General features: G+C 39.9%; 1 protein-coding gene across 3 annotated transcripts in view; it reads right to left on the bottom strand.

The window, feature by feature from the left end:
- The window catches only part of LOC148866994 (putative LRR receptor-like serine/threonine-protein kinase At1g56140), a 151,422-nt gene that overhangs the window by 127,490 nt on the left and 10,387 nt on the right, over positions 1-13,545 (bottom strand). For all 3 annotated transcript variants that reach the window (XR_016110621.1, XM_088980597.1, XM_088980598.1), the window contains exon 4: positions 397-468. Coding sequence is in view for 2 of the 3 variants with exons in the window: in XM_088980597.1 (XP_088836723.1) it covers positions 397-468 (72 nt within the window). In the remaining variant the exon portion in view is untranslated. The remainder of the gene's footprint in view (positions 1-396; positions 469-13,545) is intronic.

The following is a 13,545-nucleotide window of genomic DNA, read 5'->3' as shown; positions in this document are numbered from 1 at the left end:
GGAATGTTGGAATTGGACTTGTTACCTTAATCTTAAAGTCTGCCCTAACAAAATATATATTATGGCCATTTTTTATATTACCATTTTGTTTTCTCAGAAAAAGTGTTCAATTCAGTCACATGTCTCAACGTGGGTGCTCCCAAATTCTTTACCACTTACATGTAGTATTTAAAAAATCTTTACCAAACATGATTGTGGTGCATCAACATCTCTCATAATTCTGGTTAATTGGATTAAATTTTGATTTTTCCTTTACATATTTAAAAATTAATAAGAGTAAACTTTCAAAGGAGGAATACTAGTAAATAACAAGGTTATGCAACTCTTGAATTGAGTTTTATGTGCAACTCTTGAATACTGATAAATAACAAGTCTTCAGGAAGAAGTTTTACTTACAATATTTTCAATTTAGTTAATCTGGCAAGAAATGCTGGCAGGAGACCTGTTAAGTAATTTTTATCCAACTTCCTGCAAAAAGATTAATTACACTTATTAGCATTAGTAGTAAAGTTCTTTTTTTATCAGCAACAGAAGCATTAGTAGTAAAGTTCTTTTTTATCAGCAATAGAAGCATTTGTAGAAAAGTTTCTTTAGTACATGTTAACACTTCATTTAATGTGTGGATTTAAGATTGTATAGCATTGTTCTGCAGTGTCCATTGTGGAGAGTATTCATGTATTCTAATATTATAGCACCTGCTGTATTGTATCTTGTAATCCTTTTGATCCATAAGGGCTTTCTTGTAAATTCTTTAAGCGCATACAGGCTTACTTGTAAATATTCAAAATATAATAAAGGCTCTTTTTGGGTGAAGGTCGAATTCATTCTTTGATGCCCCTAGAACCTGGTGTTAGACTCTCTACTGTTCATCTTATTGACATGGTAATCAGAACAAGTTCTCTGTACCAGCTCTCAGTATCTGATTTCTACCCAAGAATGAAGGTTACTCTCGAGTTCCCACATAGTCAACATCATACTCTGTTCTGTTCTGGACTTCTACGCCAACAGCTTTAGGGTTTCCTTTGGTTCTCTTGTTTGAAGCATCAAGCCTGCATAAAGCTTTGGATTTGGTGTCGCCTAGAGGAGCTGTACTGATAACTCCTTGCCTGGTCTGGTGCGAATCAGTTTGGAAAGGGTTTTGAGTTCTTCTTCTGGTATTTCTCCTGGAAAAGGATGCCAACCAGGTACGGTTTCTTCGATTTCTCTTGACTGGCTTCTTGGTTCATCTTGAAACTCTTGAGTTGGTGTCGCCCTTACCTACTCTTAATACTATTTGGTTTGGTTAAAGATCCCAGTCTGTTTTAGTAAGGTTTTGATCCCTTCTTTGAATTGGTAGGACTGCAATCCCTCTTTCTTGGACTATTAACTTTGGATACTTTGCTAGTTGGACTTGGTTCCTAAGAAATCCTTCTTCTTATGTTGTGGGACTCTTCTCCTTAGTGCGTTGGAAGATTTTAGATCCCTTTTGCTTGAAGATCAGTCATTATTTGTCCAATTGTGGGCTCGGCTTCAATACTGGTATAGTTTTTATCTGAGAACTGTTTGATAAAATGGCTGAAAAAATAGATGTCATTCCAGTGAAATTTAATAAAACTAACTACAGCATGTGGATGTTCCATTTTGATTTTTCTTTTTTTTTTTGTTGAGGGAAAAGGTTTAGAGGGCTATTTGAATGGTAAAGTCACCAAAACCAGAAGAAACAGATGTGAAAGCATTTCAGCAATGGAAACTTGACAATGGAAAGTTGGTTTCTTGGATTTTGAGTTCTATAGAGACCCATATTGTTGTTCTTATGAGAAGAATGAGGACTGTGTATTATATCTATGCATATTTGGAGAAGATTTACTATCAATCAAACATTTCAAGGCAATATCAAATTGAATCTAAGGTTTTTGTTTATTGCCAGGGGGATAGAAAAAAACAAGAGTACCATTCTGGATTTCAGGACTTACAAGTTGAATAGGAGTTAGTCCATATTGACCCCTCCGATTCTGCTGAATGTGTCAAATATCTTCAAAAACACTTTGAGAAGTGAAAGGTAAATCAGTTTCTGATGAAACTCAGACTTGAGTATGAAATAATTAGGTCTAGTATCTTGAGGAGAAGGACTCTTCTAGACCTATACTCGGTGATGGGTGAACTCCTTAGGGAGGAGACTAGACACTTGACTTGCAGGACTTGATGGAAAGCGAGCTGATATTGGGGCTGATACTGCTTTCATTGCCCATGGAAATAAGAAAGCAGCCAATAAGGATGCCTCCGAGGTTCAATGCTATGAGTGTAAAGGGTTTGGCCATATTGTTTCACATTGTAAAAACGGAAATGTGTGCACTTATCGTAAACAACATGGTCATATTATTCCGAAATGGTCATATTATTTGTAAAAACGAAAATGTGTGCACTTATCGTAAGCAACATGGTCATATTATTTGACTAGCTAAAGGTGTTCAAAAAAAAAGAATCAACATCATGCTTACCAAGTGACTAAGAGCCAGACTTCTGATATCACCCCTACTAAGTCTGATTCTTCTGCTAAAGGTGAATCATCTGCTTCTATGGATAAAGAGGAAATTCGGAAACTGGTATCTTTCGCTATCTCTTATGATTTCTCTGCTATTAGCTTATCTAGTGAGTTTTCTAGGTATTGTTCTTCTTCATATCACTAGAGTCTATTCTGAACTCTCAAACAACACCTCTAAAACCCATCACAAACATATTGGTGTGAAAAATTGGGCATCATTTCTAGTAATGAATTGTCCCTTGGGCTTTCTCCCTTTTCTTCCCTCTCCCTTACCAAGACCTTCCTTGTCCCAGATCTCACTACAAACTTTATTTCAGTTGGACAACTTGTTGATGAAGGTCATGTTATTACTTTTCTTCTAGGAAGTTTCGGGAAGGGGCGTAGGCTGGGCAAATGTTTGCATTGGAGTTCAAGAAGCCTCTCACAGCCAAGTCATCTGCTTATTTCATCTCCTCATCTAATTCCTTTTTCGGTCAAAGAAAAAGTGTTTGGAGCTTATGGCATAAATTCCTTCTTTACAAACATTTGATACTTCATGTGTTTCCTGTTGTTTGAGTAAGGGCCATACTTTGCCTTTTTCTCATAAGTCTAAGCATGCTACTTCTCCATTTGAAATTATACATACTGATGTTTAGACCTCTACTATTACTTCTTGGTTGGGATACAAGTATTTTGTACTATTTATTGATGATTGTACTAGGTACCCTGGATTTATTTTTTTTGGCACAAATGTGAAGTCTTCCCAACATTTTGATTATTTCACACCATGGTATGAGTTCAGTTTCAATCTCGTGTACATATCCTCCACTCAGATTCAGGGGGAGAGTACACTAATGGAGGCTTCCTATCTTATTTGAAACCTAATGGAATACAAGTTCAACAAAGCTGTCCAAATACTTCCCAGTAAAATGGAGCGGCCGAGCATAAGAATGGACATGCCCTTAGTGTTGTGAGGACCTTATTACAGGAATCGCATGCTCCCTCTTCCTTTTGGGTGGAGGCAACTAGTACAATTGTGTTCTTAATCAACTACATTCCTTATATTCTTTCTAATGTCTCTCCTTTACAGAAGTTGTTTTGTCATCCACCAAACTTTTCTTCTCTTCATGTGTTTGGTTGTCTATGTTTTGTGCATCTCCCTTCTCATGAGCACTCCAAATTATCTGCTCAATCTGCTATGTGTGCCTTTGTGGGTTATAGTCCTGACCATAAGGAATTTTTATGCTATGATCCATTTGTCTAAAATATTTGTATCTCTCATAATGTTGTTTTTCTTGAACATATTACTTTCTTTGTTAGTGTTCTAAATTACCTGTTCCTTTGGTTTCTATCTTGTATGAATTTGATTCATAGGACACTTCCTCTTCGATGGCTATGAAGGATCTTCTTATCTTCTCCCACAACTAGTTGCGTGCACTAGACCCTACTCCTGTGACCCCCCTTTCTGTCGGTTCAGATCATTCCACTATTGTACTTGTAAGTGATACTTCTCTTGTTTTAATTTTCAAATACCACTCTTGATTCTATTCCTCTTTGTCATTCTACTCACATTTCTAAACCTCCTGACCACTATGGTTTTCCTTCAAACCATAGTTCATTTTCTACAATCTTATACTCTACAAATATTCCTCGTGCCTACCAACAAGCCGGTAGCAACCCTCATTGGAAAGCAGCTATGGATGAGAGGTCAATGCATTACATGAGAATGGCACTTGGGATCTTGTACCTGAACCCTCAAATGTTTCTGCTATGGGGAGTCAATGGGTCTACACCATAAAATTGAAATTTAATGGTTCCTTAGACCAATATAAGGCTTGCCTTGTTACCTAGGGGTACATGCAAGAATATGGTATTGATTATAAAGAGGCATTTGCCCCAGTTGCTAAGATTACTATAGTTCATGTTCTTCTGACTCTATCAGTTGTACACTCTATCCATCACCTAGACGTGAGGAATGCCTTTCTTTATGGCCAACTCAAGGAGACAATGTATATGATGTTAGAATGTTAGAGTGATGTTCGGCTGATAAGAGTTCTTATTAGCCCATACTTATGTTTAACTTATCTTGTAACTGGGCCTGTGTTTATGGGCCTAATCCTGTTTAATGATTTAAGTAATCTGGGTGTCCCATCACTAATCAGGGGCATCCCAGTAATTTCTTGTACCTTGTACTACATTCAAAATATAAATAATAGCATGGTCGATTGGCTAGTACAGTTCGACATTCACAACATTTCAGAGGTTCTCTTCTCTTCTTTGCTACTTCGAGTACAGCTAATAAGATTACATGGTATCAGAGCATTAGCTTCTTCCTGGTTTCAGCCGGCGCACTCTCTCTTCTCTTGCTGTCTTTTCATCTTCTCTCTTCCTTCTCTGGGTTGCTGCAGTAAATACCTAGGGGTGTAAGAGAGTAAAGCAAGTTCGAACCTACGGTTTCTCTTGGTTGTAGGACTCAAGGGAAGTAAGACCCAGTTGAGGACTGATTTCAGCAGTCCTAGCACTAGCCGAAAGGGGGAGAGCTTCCTCTACAGTTGCAGCTTCGGTGCTCCAGCAAGACTTGCACAGAACAGTGGTAAAGACTTAGCTTCTTCTACAGTTGCAGCTTCGGTGCTCCAGCAAGACTCGCACAGAACAGTGGTAAAGAGCCCTATTTTCAGGTCGGTTACCAGCCCTACTTCAGCCCTGCACAGCACAGTGGTAAAGACTTACACTGCACAGTTGCAGCCTCGAACTTTTCACTTGCTACTGTACCCGAACTGGTTCAGCCCAAGTGAAGTCTATCTAGCGTGCTACCAGCACTGTGAACACTTCTACCAGCACTGTGAACACTGTGAACACTTCGGCCAGCCCTAAACAGAACCGCCTACAGCACTGTGAACAACTCTAGGACTGAAGTCAGGATGTCCTCACTATACGGTGAAGTTTCCTCTAGAGATAACAGACCTGTCGCAAGGTCCTCAAACCTTGAAAACCCTAATCTGCACAGCTTGCAGATTACAAGTGTGCTACTGGATGAGTATAACTTCAGAGAGTGGTCCGTCTCAGCAAGGTTGTTCATTACCTCTCGTGATCTCACAGGCTATTTGGATGGAGACAAGAAAGAACCAGAAATTGGCAATCCTGAACACACCGTGTGGCACAAGGAAAATGCCACAATCATGTCTTGGTTGCTGGCCTCCATGACTCCTCGGGTGGCCAAAACTGTTCATCATTTCCTTACAGCCGCTAAGATTTGGGAGAAAGTATCCAAGACATACGGCCAGAAAAAGAACAATGCTAGAATCTACATGCTGAACCAAGACATTGCAGCCCTAAGGCAAGGAGACATGTCCGTGGCAACATACTTTGCAACACTGGAAGGCCTCTGGGAAGAGCTTGACCATCACTTGATTTTGGATTGGAAAATGCCAGGGATAAGGAGAGGCATGACAAGCAGATTGAGGAGAGCAGAGCCTTCAAGTTTCTGACAAGCCTAGACCCAGTATATGAAGGTATAAGGTCACAGATTCTAGGGAGAGATGAATTACCTGAGCTTCACCATGTCTACTACCTGGTGAGGAATGAAGAAGTAAGGAGAAAGGAGATGCAAGTTGACTCCCAGACACAGTCAACAGAACTATCTGGAGAACATTCAGCCCTAGTCTCCACTAAGGGAAATAGATTTTCAGACAAGAAGTCCCTCAAGTGTACCCATTGAGGTGGTGAGAAACACACAAAGGAGAAATGTTGGGTCTTGTACCCTCATCTGAAGCCAGCTGCTCTGAGAAAGGACAAAAGGCAACATAAGGGCCACACAGCAAGTGGGAATCTTGCCACCAACAACAGTAGTGACAACTCACAGAGTACTCAGACAGTGTCCTCTTCCAACACAAGGCAGGCTGCCGACTCCTCTGGACCAAGTACTTTGGGCTTCACAGCTAGTGAGGTAGAGGTTCTCAGCCGGGCATTAGCCCGTCTGAAGAACAATTCTTTAGCTTCCACCTCTCTTGCCAAATCAGGTACAACCTCTGCTTTTAGTGCAACTAGTTCCATTAATTCTACCTCTTGGATGATTGATTCCGGAGCCACTGACCATATGACACATATGTCCTCCTTATTCTCTTCATATCATTTGTTGTCTGGCCATGATAAGATGAGAGTAGCTGATGGGTCTCTCTTCACCATCTCTGGAAAGGGGGTGGTTGACCTAAGCAAGGATCTCTCTCTTAAATCAGTCCTATATGTTCCTAGTCTTACCTCAAATATGTTGTCTGTTTCAAAGCTTACAAAAAATTTGAACTGCAGTATAACTTTTTTTCCTTCTCATTGTGTCTTCCAGGACAGATTGACGAGGAGAACGATTGGGAGTGGTCATGAGTATGGGGGCCTCTACTATTTTGATGCAGATATCAGCTCAGCCCTACAAGCTTCTGCTACTACTAGTCCGGAAAGTGTGGAGTCAATAGCTAGGCTGCACCTGTGGCATGCTAGGCTAGGTCATTTGTCTTTTTTTTCTTTAGCAATGTTGTTTCCCGAATTATGTATTAACTAAAGGGCTGGCAACAACAAAGTTCAGGGACATACTTGGCAAGCTAAACATGATTGATATCCATGCTTAGCTTGAGGGGGAGTGTTAGAATGTTAGAGTGATGTTCGGCTGATAAGAGTTCTTATTAGCCCATACTTATGTTTAACTTATCTTGTAACTTGGCCTGTGTTAATGGATCTAATCCTGTTTAATGATTTAAGTCATCTGGGTGTCCCATCACTAATCAGGGGCATCCCAGTAATTTCTTGTACCTTGTACTACATTCAAAATATAAATAATAGCATGGTCGACTGGCTAGTAAAATTCGACATTCACAGCATTTCAGAGGTTCTCTTCTCTTCTTTGCTACTTCGAGTACAACTCCTAAGATTACATATGAAACCTCCTCAAGGGTACAGTAGCGATCTCTCTCTTGTTTGTAGATTTAAAAAGTCTCTCTATGGTTGAAATATCCGTGATGTTATTGTTGTTGCTAGCTATAGCCAAATTTCTTCTAACTATTCACTATTTGTTCGTAGAAAATCTCAAGGCATCACAATCATCCTTCTATATGTTGATGATATGTTGTTGACAGGGGATGATGATGAAGGAATTAGAGAACTTAAATCCCTACTTCATAGTTTAGTCCATATGAAGGATTTGGGTGCTATCACCTACTTCCTAGGACTTGAGGTACAACAAAGTGATCAAGGATATTTCATCTGTCAACAAAAGTATGAATCTGATCTTATTAAGTTGGTTGATCTTACCGATGATATGCAAGTTGATACTTCCTTGGAATTGAATGTCAAGTTATCTAAACCAAAGGGTTCATTACTTCCTAATGCCACACTCTATCAACAACTTGTGGGTTCTCTCATTTATCTTACTATGACTCGTCCTGACATCTCCCATGTGGTTCAAGTTGTGAGTCAATTTGTTTATGTCCTTTGTCAGTCCCATTTAATTGTTGTTTATCAAATTATTCCATATATTCATGGCACGTTATCCAGGCCTGTTCTTTTCCTCCTCTCCTATTCAATTGCAGGCCTATGCTAATGTTAATTGGGCAGGTCATCCTGACACCAGACACTCTACTACAAGGTGGTGCGTCTTCATCGGTAGTTCCCTTATTTCTTAGAAATGCAAGAAACAACAGTCTCTAAGTCCTCTACAAAAGCAGAGTATAGAGTTATGTCATCTGTCTATAGTGAAATTGTTTGGCAACCCCTCTTTGATGATCTCGGTGTTCATCTTCCTACTCTAATTCCTCTTTATGCTGACAACACCAATGCTATCAAGATTGCCTTGAATCCCATTTCTCATGAGAGGACTAAACATATAGAGGTGGATTGTCACTTTATCCAAAACATGTTTCTTGCTGGGTCTATTTCTCTTCCTCATGTGGCCTCAAATATGCAAATTGTTGACATTTTTACCAAGTCCATGACGATGGCAAGACATCTATTACTTGTGGACAAAATGATGCTTATGACTTCATATCAATTTAGATGTAAATCAGTCCTCTAATATCAAGATTAAACTTAGTGATTAGCAGAATAAAACAGTTCTGAATAACTGTACAAGAGAGGAAGATGTCGAAGAGAAGAGGTAAGAGAAGAAGGAGTCGAATAATTCTCCATTCTCCTCTAACCCTATTTTATTAATGTGATAGAACAAGAATTGGAAGAAATTGATATATCTTTCAACTGAGAAAATAGTACATATATATTCAGCCTTGTAGATACTAAAAAAGGAAAAAAAACAACTAATACTAAAAAAGAAGAAAATCAACTACCTACTTCAAGAATAATTCCTATAATCAAGCTATTCCTAATTGGGCTAATACTACATATTTACAGCCTATAATTACAACCTATAATCTCGTAACACTCCCCCTCAAGATGGAGCATAGATGTCAATCATGCCCAGCTTGTTACAAATATAAGAAACCCGAGCTCCATTAAGAGATTTTGTAAAGATATCTCCTAACTGCTCTCCAGTCTTCACATATGTTGTAGAGATCAAGTTTTGTTGAATTTTCTCACGAACGAAATAACAATCCATCTCAATATGTTTAGTTCGTTCATGAAAAACTAGATTCGAAGCAATATGAATCGCAGCTTGATTATCGCACCATAGCTTCGCTGGAACTGAGACTTTAAGACCGACATCAGTTAAGAGTTGAGAAACCCACATAACCTCACACGAAGCTTGTGCCATTGCTCTATACTCAGATTCTGCACTAGATCGCAACACCACATTTTGCTTCTTACTCTTCCACGAAACCAGATTACCACCAACAAAAACACAATAGCCAGTAGTGGACCTTCGATCAATCTTGGAACTTGCCCAATCCGCATAAGAAAAACACTCAATATTACTGTGATCATGATTCTGATACAGTATCCCCCGTCCAGGAGCTCCTTTCAAGTAACACAGGATTTGTTCTAAGGCTGCCCAATGATGCACTGTAGGAGAGGACATAAATTGACTTACAATACTAACTGAGTAAGCAATGTCAGGATGAGTCACTGTGAGATAGTTCAACTTTCCAACTAATCTTCTATATCGTTTAGGATCATCAAAAGCATCTCCATCCTTTGTGAATTGCTGGTTAGGAAGCATTGGAGTACTGCATGGTTTGACTCCCAGTTTCCCAGTTTCTGTTAACAGATCCAGAACATACTTCCTCTGAGACAGGAAAATGCCTCTTTTACTCCTTGCTACCTCAATCCCCAAAAAGTACTTTAGGTGCCCCAAATCTTTACTATTGAACTGGCTCTGCAAGAAGGATTTCAAGGATGAGATTCCCTGCATGTCACTCCCAGTGATAACAATATCATCTACATATACAACAAGTAGAATGATGCCAAATGGGGACTACTTATAGAAAACAGTATGGTCAGATTTGCTCTTCCTCATCCCAAACCTCTCTGCTGCCTGACTGAATTTTCCAAACCAAGCTCGAGGACTCTGTTTTAGTCCATACAGCGATTTTCAAAGACGACAAACTTTCACAGACTCCCCCTGAGCAACAAACCCAGGTGGTTGCTCCAAATAAACCACCTCCTGAAGATCCCCATGCAGGAAAGCATTTTTAATATCAAGCTGGTAAAGTGGCCAATCATATGTAGCTGCCAAAGAAATAAATAATCGAACTGAAGTCAATTTTGCCACAGGGGAGAAAGTATCAGAATAGTCCACTCTATATGTCTGTGCATAGCCTTTGGCCACCAGGCGAGCCACTGATCCATCAGAATTAAATTTGACTGCAAAGACCCACTTGCATCCAACCGCTTTCTTACCAACAAGTAAATCGACCAGATCCCAAGTACCATTCTCAGTCAAGGCATTCATTTCCTCAAGCATGGCATGACGCCACCCAGGATGGGATAAGGCCTGGTGAACAGATTTGGGAATCCCTATAGAATCAAGAGAGGCAACAAACAAACAAGAAGCAGAGGACAAACGATCATAGGTAACATAAGAGGAAATTGGATAAGTACACTGACGTTTACCTTTCCGAAGAGCAATAGGTAGATCAATGTCACTAGGCATTGGATCCGATGATGAAGAAGTGACCAGTGTCGGACTTGTCACAGGAGGATTAGGTCGTCGAGAATAGACTTGAGTAATAGGTGGTTTTGGTTGAGAAGGTGGTGGTGGTGGTATTGGAATAACACTAGAGTCTGGACTGGTGACATGATACACTAGTAGATCATCATCCTCTTGTGGACACACAGGTGTAGATGGAGCGGTAAAGAAAGGAAGATGTTCATGGAATGTAACATCAGCTGACACAAGATACCTGTTCAAGAGAGGAGAAAAACACCTATACCCTTTTTGGACACGAGAGTATCCCAGGAAGACACATTTTAATGACTTGGGGTCCAATTTGGAAACCTGCGAACGAACATCACGAACAAAACAAGAACATCCAAAGATACGAGGTTCAACAGGAAACACAGATTTATTAGGAAACAAAATCTTATAAGGAATCTGATCATTTAGAACAGTGGAGGACATGCGATTAATCAAAAAACACGCTGTACAAACAGCATCAGCCCAAAACTGTTTAGGAACATGTGTTTGAAATAAAAGAGCCCTGGCAGTTTCAAGAAGATGTCTATTTTTTCTCTCAGCCACTCCATTTTGAGATGGAGTATCAACACAAGATGATTGGTGGAGAATTCCATTCTGAGCCATGTAGGTCTGAAAGGAATCGGAGAAATATTCTTTGGCATTATCACTTCGCAATGTTTGTACAGACACATCAAACTGGGTTTTTATTTCAGCACAAAAAGTTTTAAAATGTGAAAGCAACTTAGAACGAGATTTCATTAAATAAAACCAAGTCATACGAGAAAAATCATCCACAAAGGTAACAAAATATCGAAATCCAGTCTTAGACATAATGGGACAAGGTCCCCAAACATCTGAATGTACTAACTCAAAAGCATGACTAGCCCTTTTATTAACTCGAGAAACAGACGATAGACAATGATGTTTTGCAAACTGACAAGACTCACAATCTAAAGAAGATACATCATGAAACTGAGGACATAACTTCTTTAACAAAGGTAAAGATGGATGCCCCAATCGACAATGAGCTTCAAAAGGAGATAAAGTACTAGAACAGACAATGGTCCGGGGTTCCTGGGTATCCAAACTGTACAGACCTCCTGATTCTCATCCTTTACCAATAATCCTCTTCGTCATAAGATCCTGAAGCAGACAATGATCAGGAAAGAATGAGATACAACAGTTAAGAGTACGAGTGAGTTTGCTAACAAATACCAAATTAAAAGAAAATTTTGGTAAATTTAATACGAATGACAAAGAAAGTGTTGGTGTGGGATGGAAAGTGCCAGAACCAAGGACAGAAGAAATAGAACCATCTGCTAAGGTGACTGAAGAAGGAAAAGTGTGTGATTGGAAAGTGGAAAAGAGACTAGGATTACCTGTCATATGATCTGTTGCACCAGAATCAATGACCCACTAAGAGGAAGAAGAAAGAAGACATGTATTGGTTTTACCTGACTCAGCAAGGGCAGTGATGGACTGAGAGGAGTTCTTTAATGCCTCTTGATACTAGGTAAATTTCGCACTCATCTGCAGAAATTGTAATGGTCTGATCTAACGATGGATGAGGAGCATCACTCGTAGTTACAACATGAGCTGACTGAGACCCAGAAGACTTCTGGTTTTTCTTTAGCAATTTCTAGCAAGTCCTTTTAGTGTGACCTGGTTCATGACAATAGTAGCAAACTACTCCCCCTGTGTCCTGAGTTCCAACATTCCGACCACTATTACTGCCACCTCTGCTACTATTCTAAGAACGAGACCGACCAATTGATCCACTATTCTGACTGACAAGTGCACTAGGTTGTTGTACAGGTGAGGTATGGAAACTATTATCTGTACGAAGGACCCTAGTAAAGACCTCTTTTAAAGAGGTAATCTCAGGATTAGACAGAATCTGTGACTTAGCACCATCAAATTGAGGATTAAGGCCAGCCAGAAAACTCATAATAGCGTTCAATTCCTCATAAGTGCGTTTGAAATTCATGAAATAGGTCTGAAGAGACTAATCCTATTGTTCAGCCCGATAGAATGCCTTGCAAACATAAAAAATACGGGAAATATTTTCTTTACCAGAGAACAGAAAAGCCAAATATTCCAATAGTTCTTTTACAAACTCACAGTGAGAGACATGACTGACGTACTCATTCTCAATAGAATTACGGATTTGCAAAAACAATTGAGCGTCAACCCTTATCCATTCAGTACGAGTCTCATCAGTAGGAGGGTCCTTAGTTAGATGGTTGTCCTTAGAGATACTCCGTAAATACAAACGAACAGTCTTACTCCAGTCTAAATAATTAGTTTCGTTTAGTTTTTGTTCAGTGATTTTAGACAGAATGGGGATAACACTAGGCATAGCCAAGTTCTTCTGTTCAACCGCCATCATAAACACAAGAAAATAAACTTTTAACAACCAACAAAGCCAATAAAACACACTTAAACAGACTCGGCAGCAGATGCAACACCCAAACAGCAAGAAATCACTACTAGCAGCACCGAAATATCAACTGTATAAAAAGAGTAGAGAAGAAAGACTTTCCTGATGGGCATACAAACACCACAGGAGTAACACCGAGGCTGAGGCGATCGTCGGAAAAGAGACCGGTGAAGGTGGGTCTGTCACATGCGCCTCCACGCTCCGGCGCGTGACGGAGGAGCAGAAACTGGTGGCAGCGCGTGTGGCTCACTCGTTGGGTTTCCGACGATGCGACTTGGTGGGTAGGCCGATCTAGGGATTCCGCTTCCACTGGTAGGGGCGGTGAGATGCAGATGTCACTCGGAATGGGTAACCTAGAGATCGCAGCTGCTACTCACTTGGGCAACGTAAAGAATTCAAAGCTGCTCACTTGGGCAACAAAGGGAAGAAAACTAGAAATTAATTTCAGACTAGAATTGGTGTCTCCAGCTCTGATACCATGTGATAGAACAA

This window comes from Nelumbo lutea, chromosome 3 (assembly GCF_056320005.1).
Source record: "Nelumbo lutea isolate HS-2025 chromosome 3, American lotus-T2T, whole genome shotgun sequence".
Taxonomy (NCBI): Eukaryota; Viridiplantae; Streptophyta; class Magnoliopsida; order Proteales; family Nelumbonaceae; genus Nelumbo; species Nelumbo lutea.
Note: the sequence above shows the minus strand (reverse complement) of the source record. Positions and strands in the feature narration are given on the sequence as shown.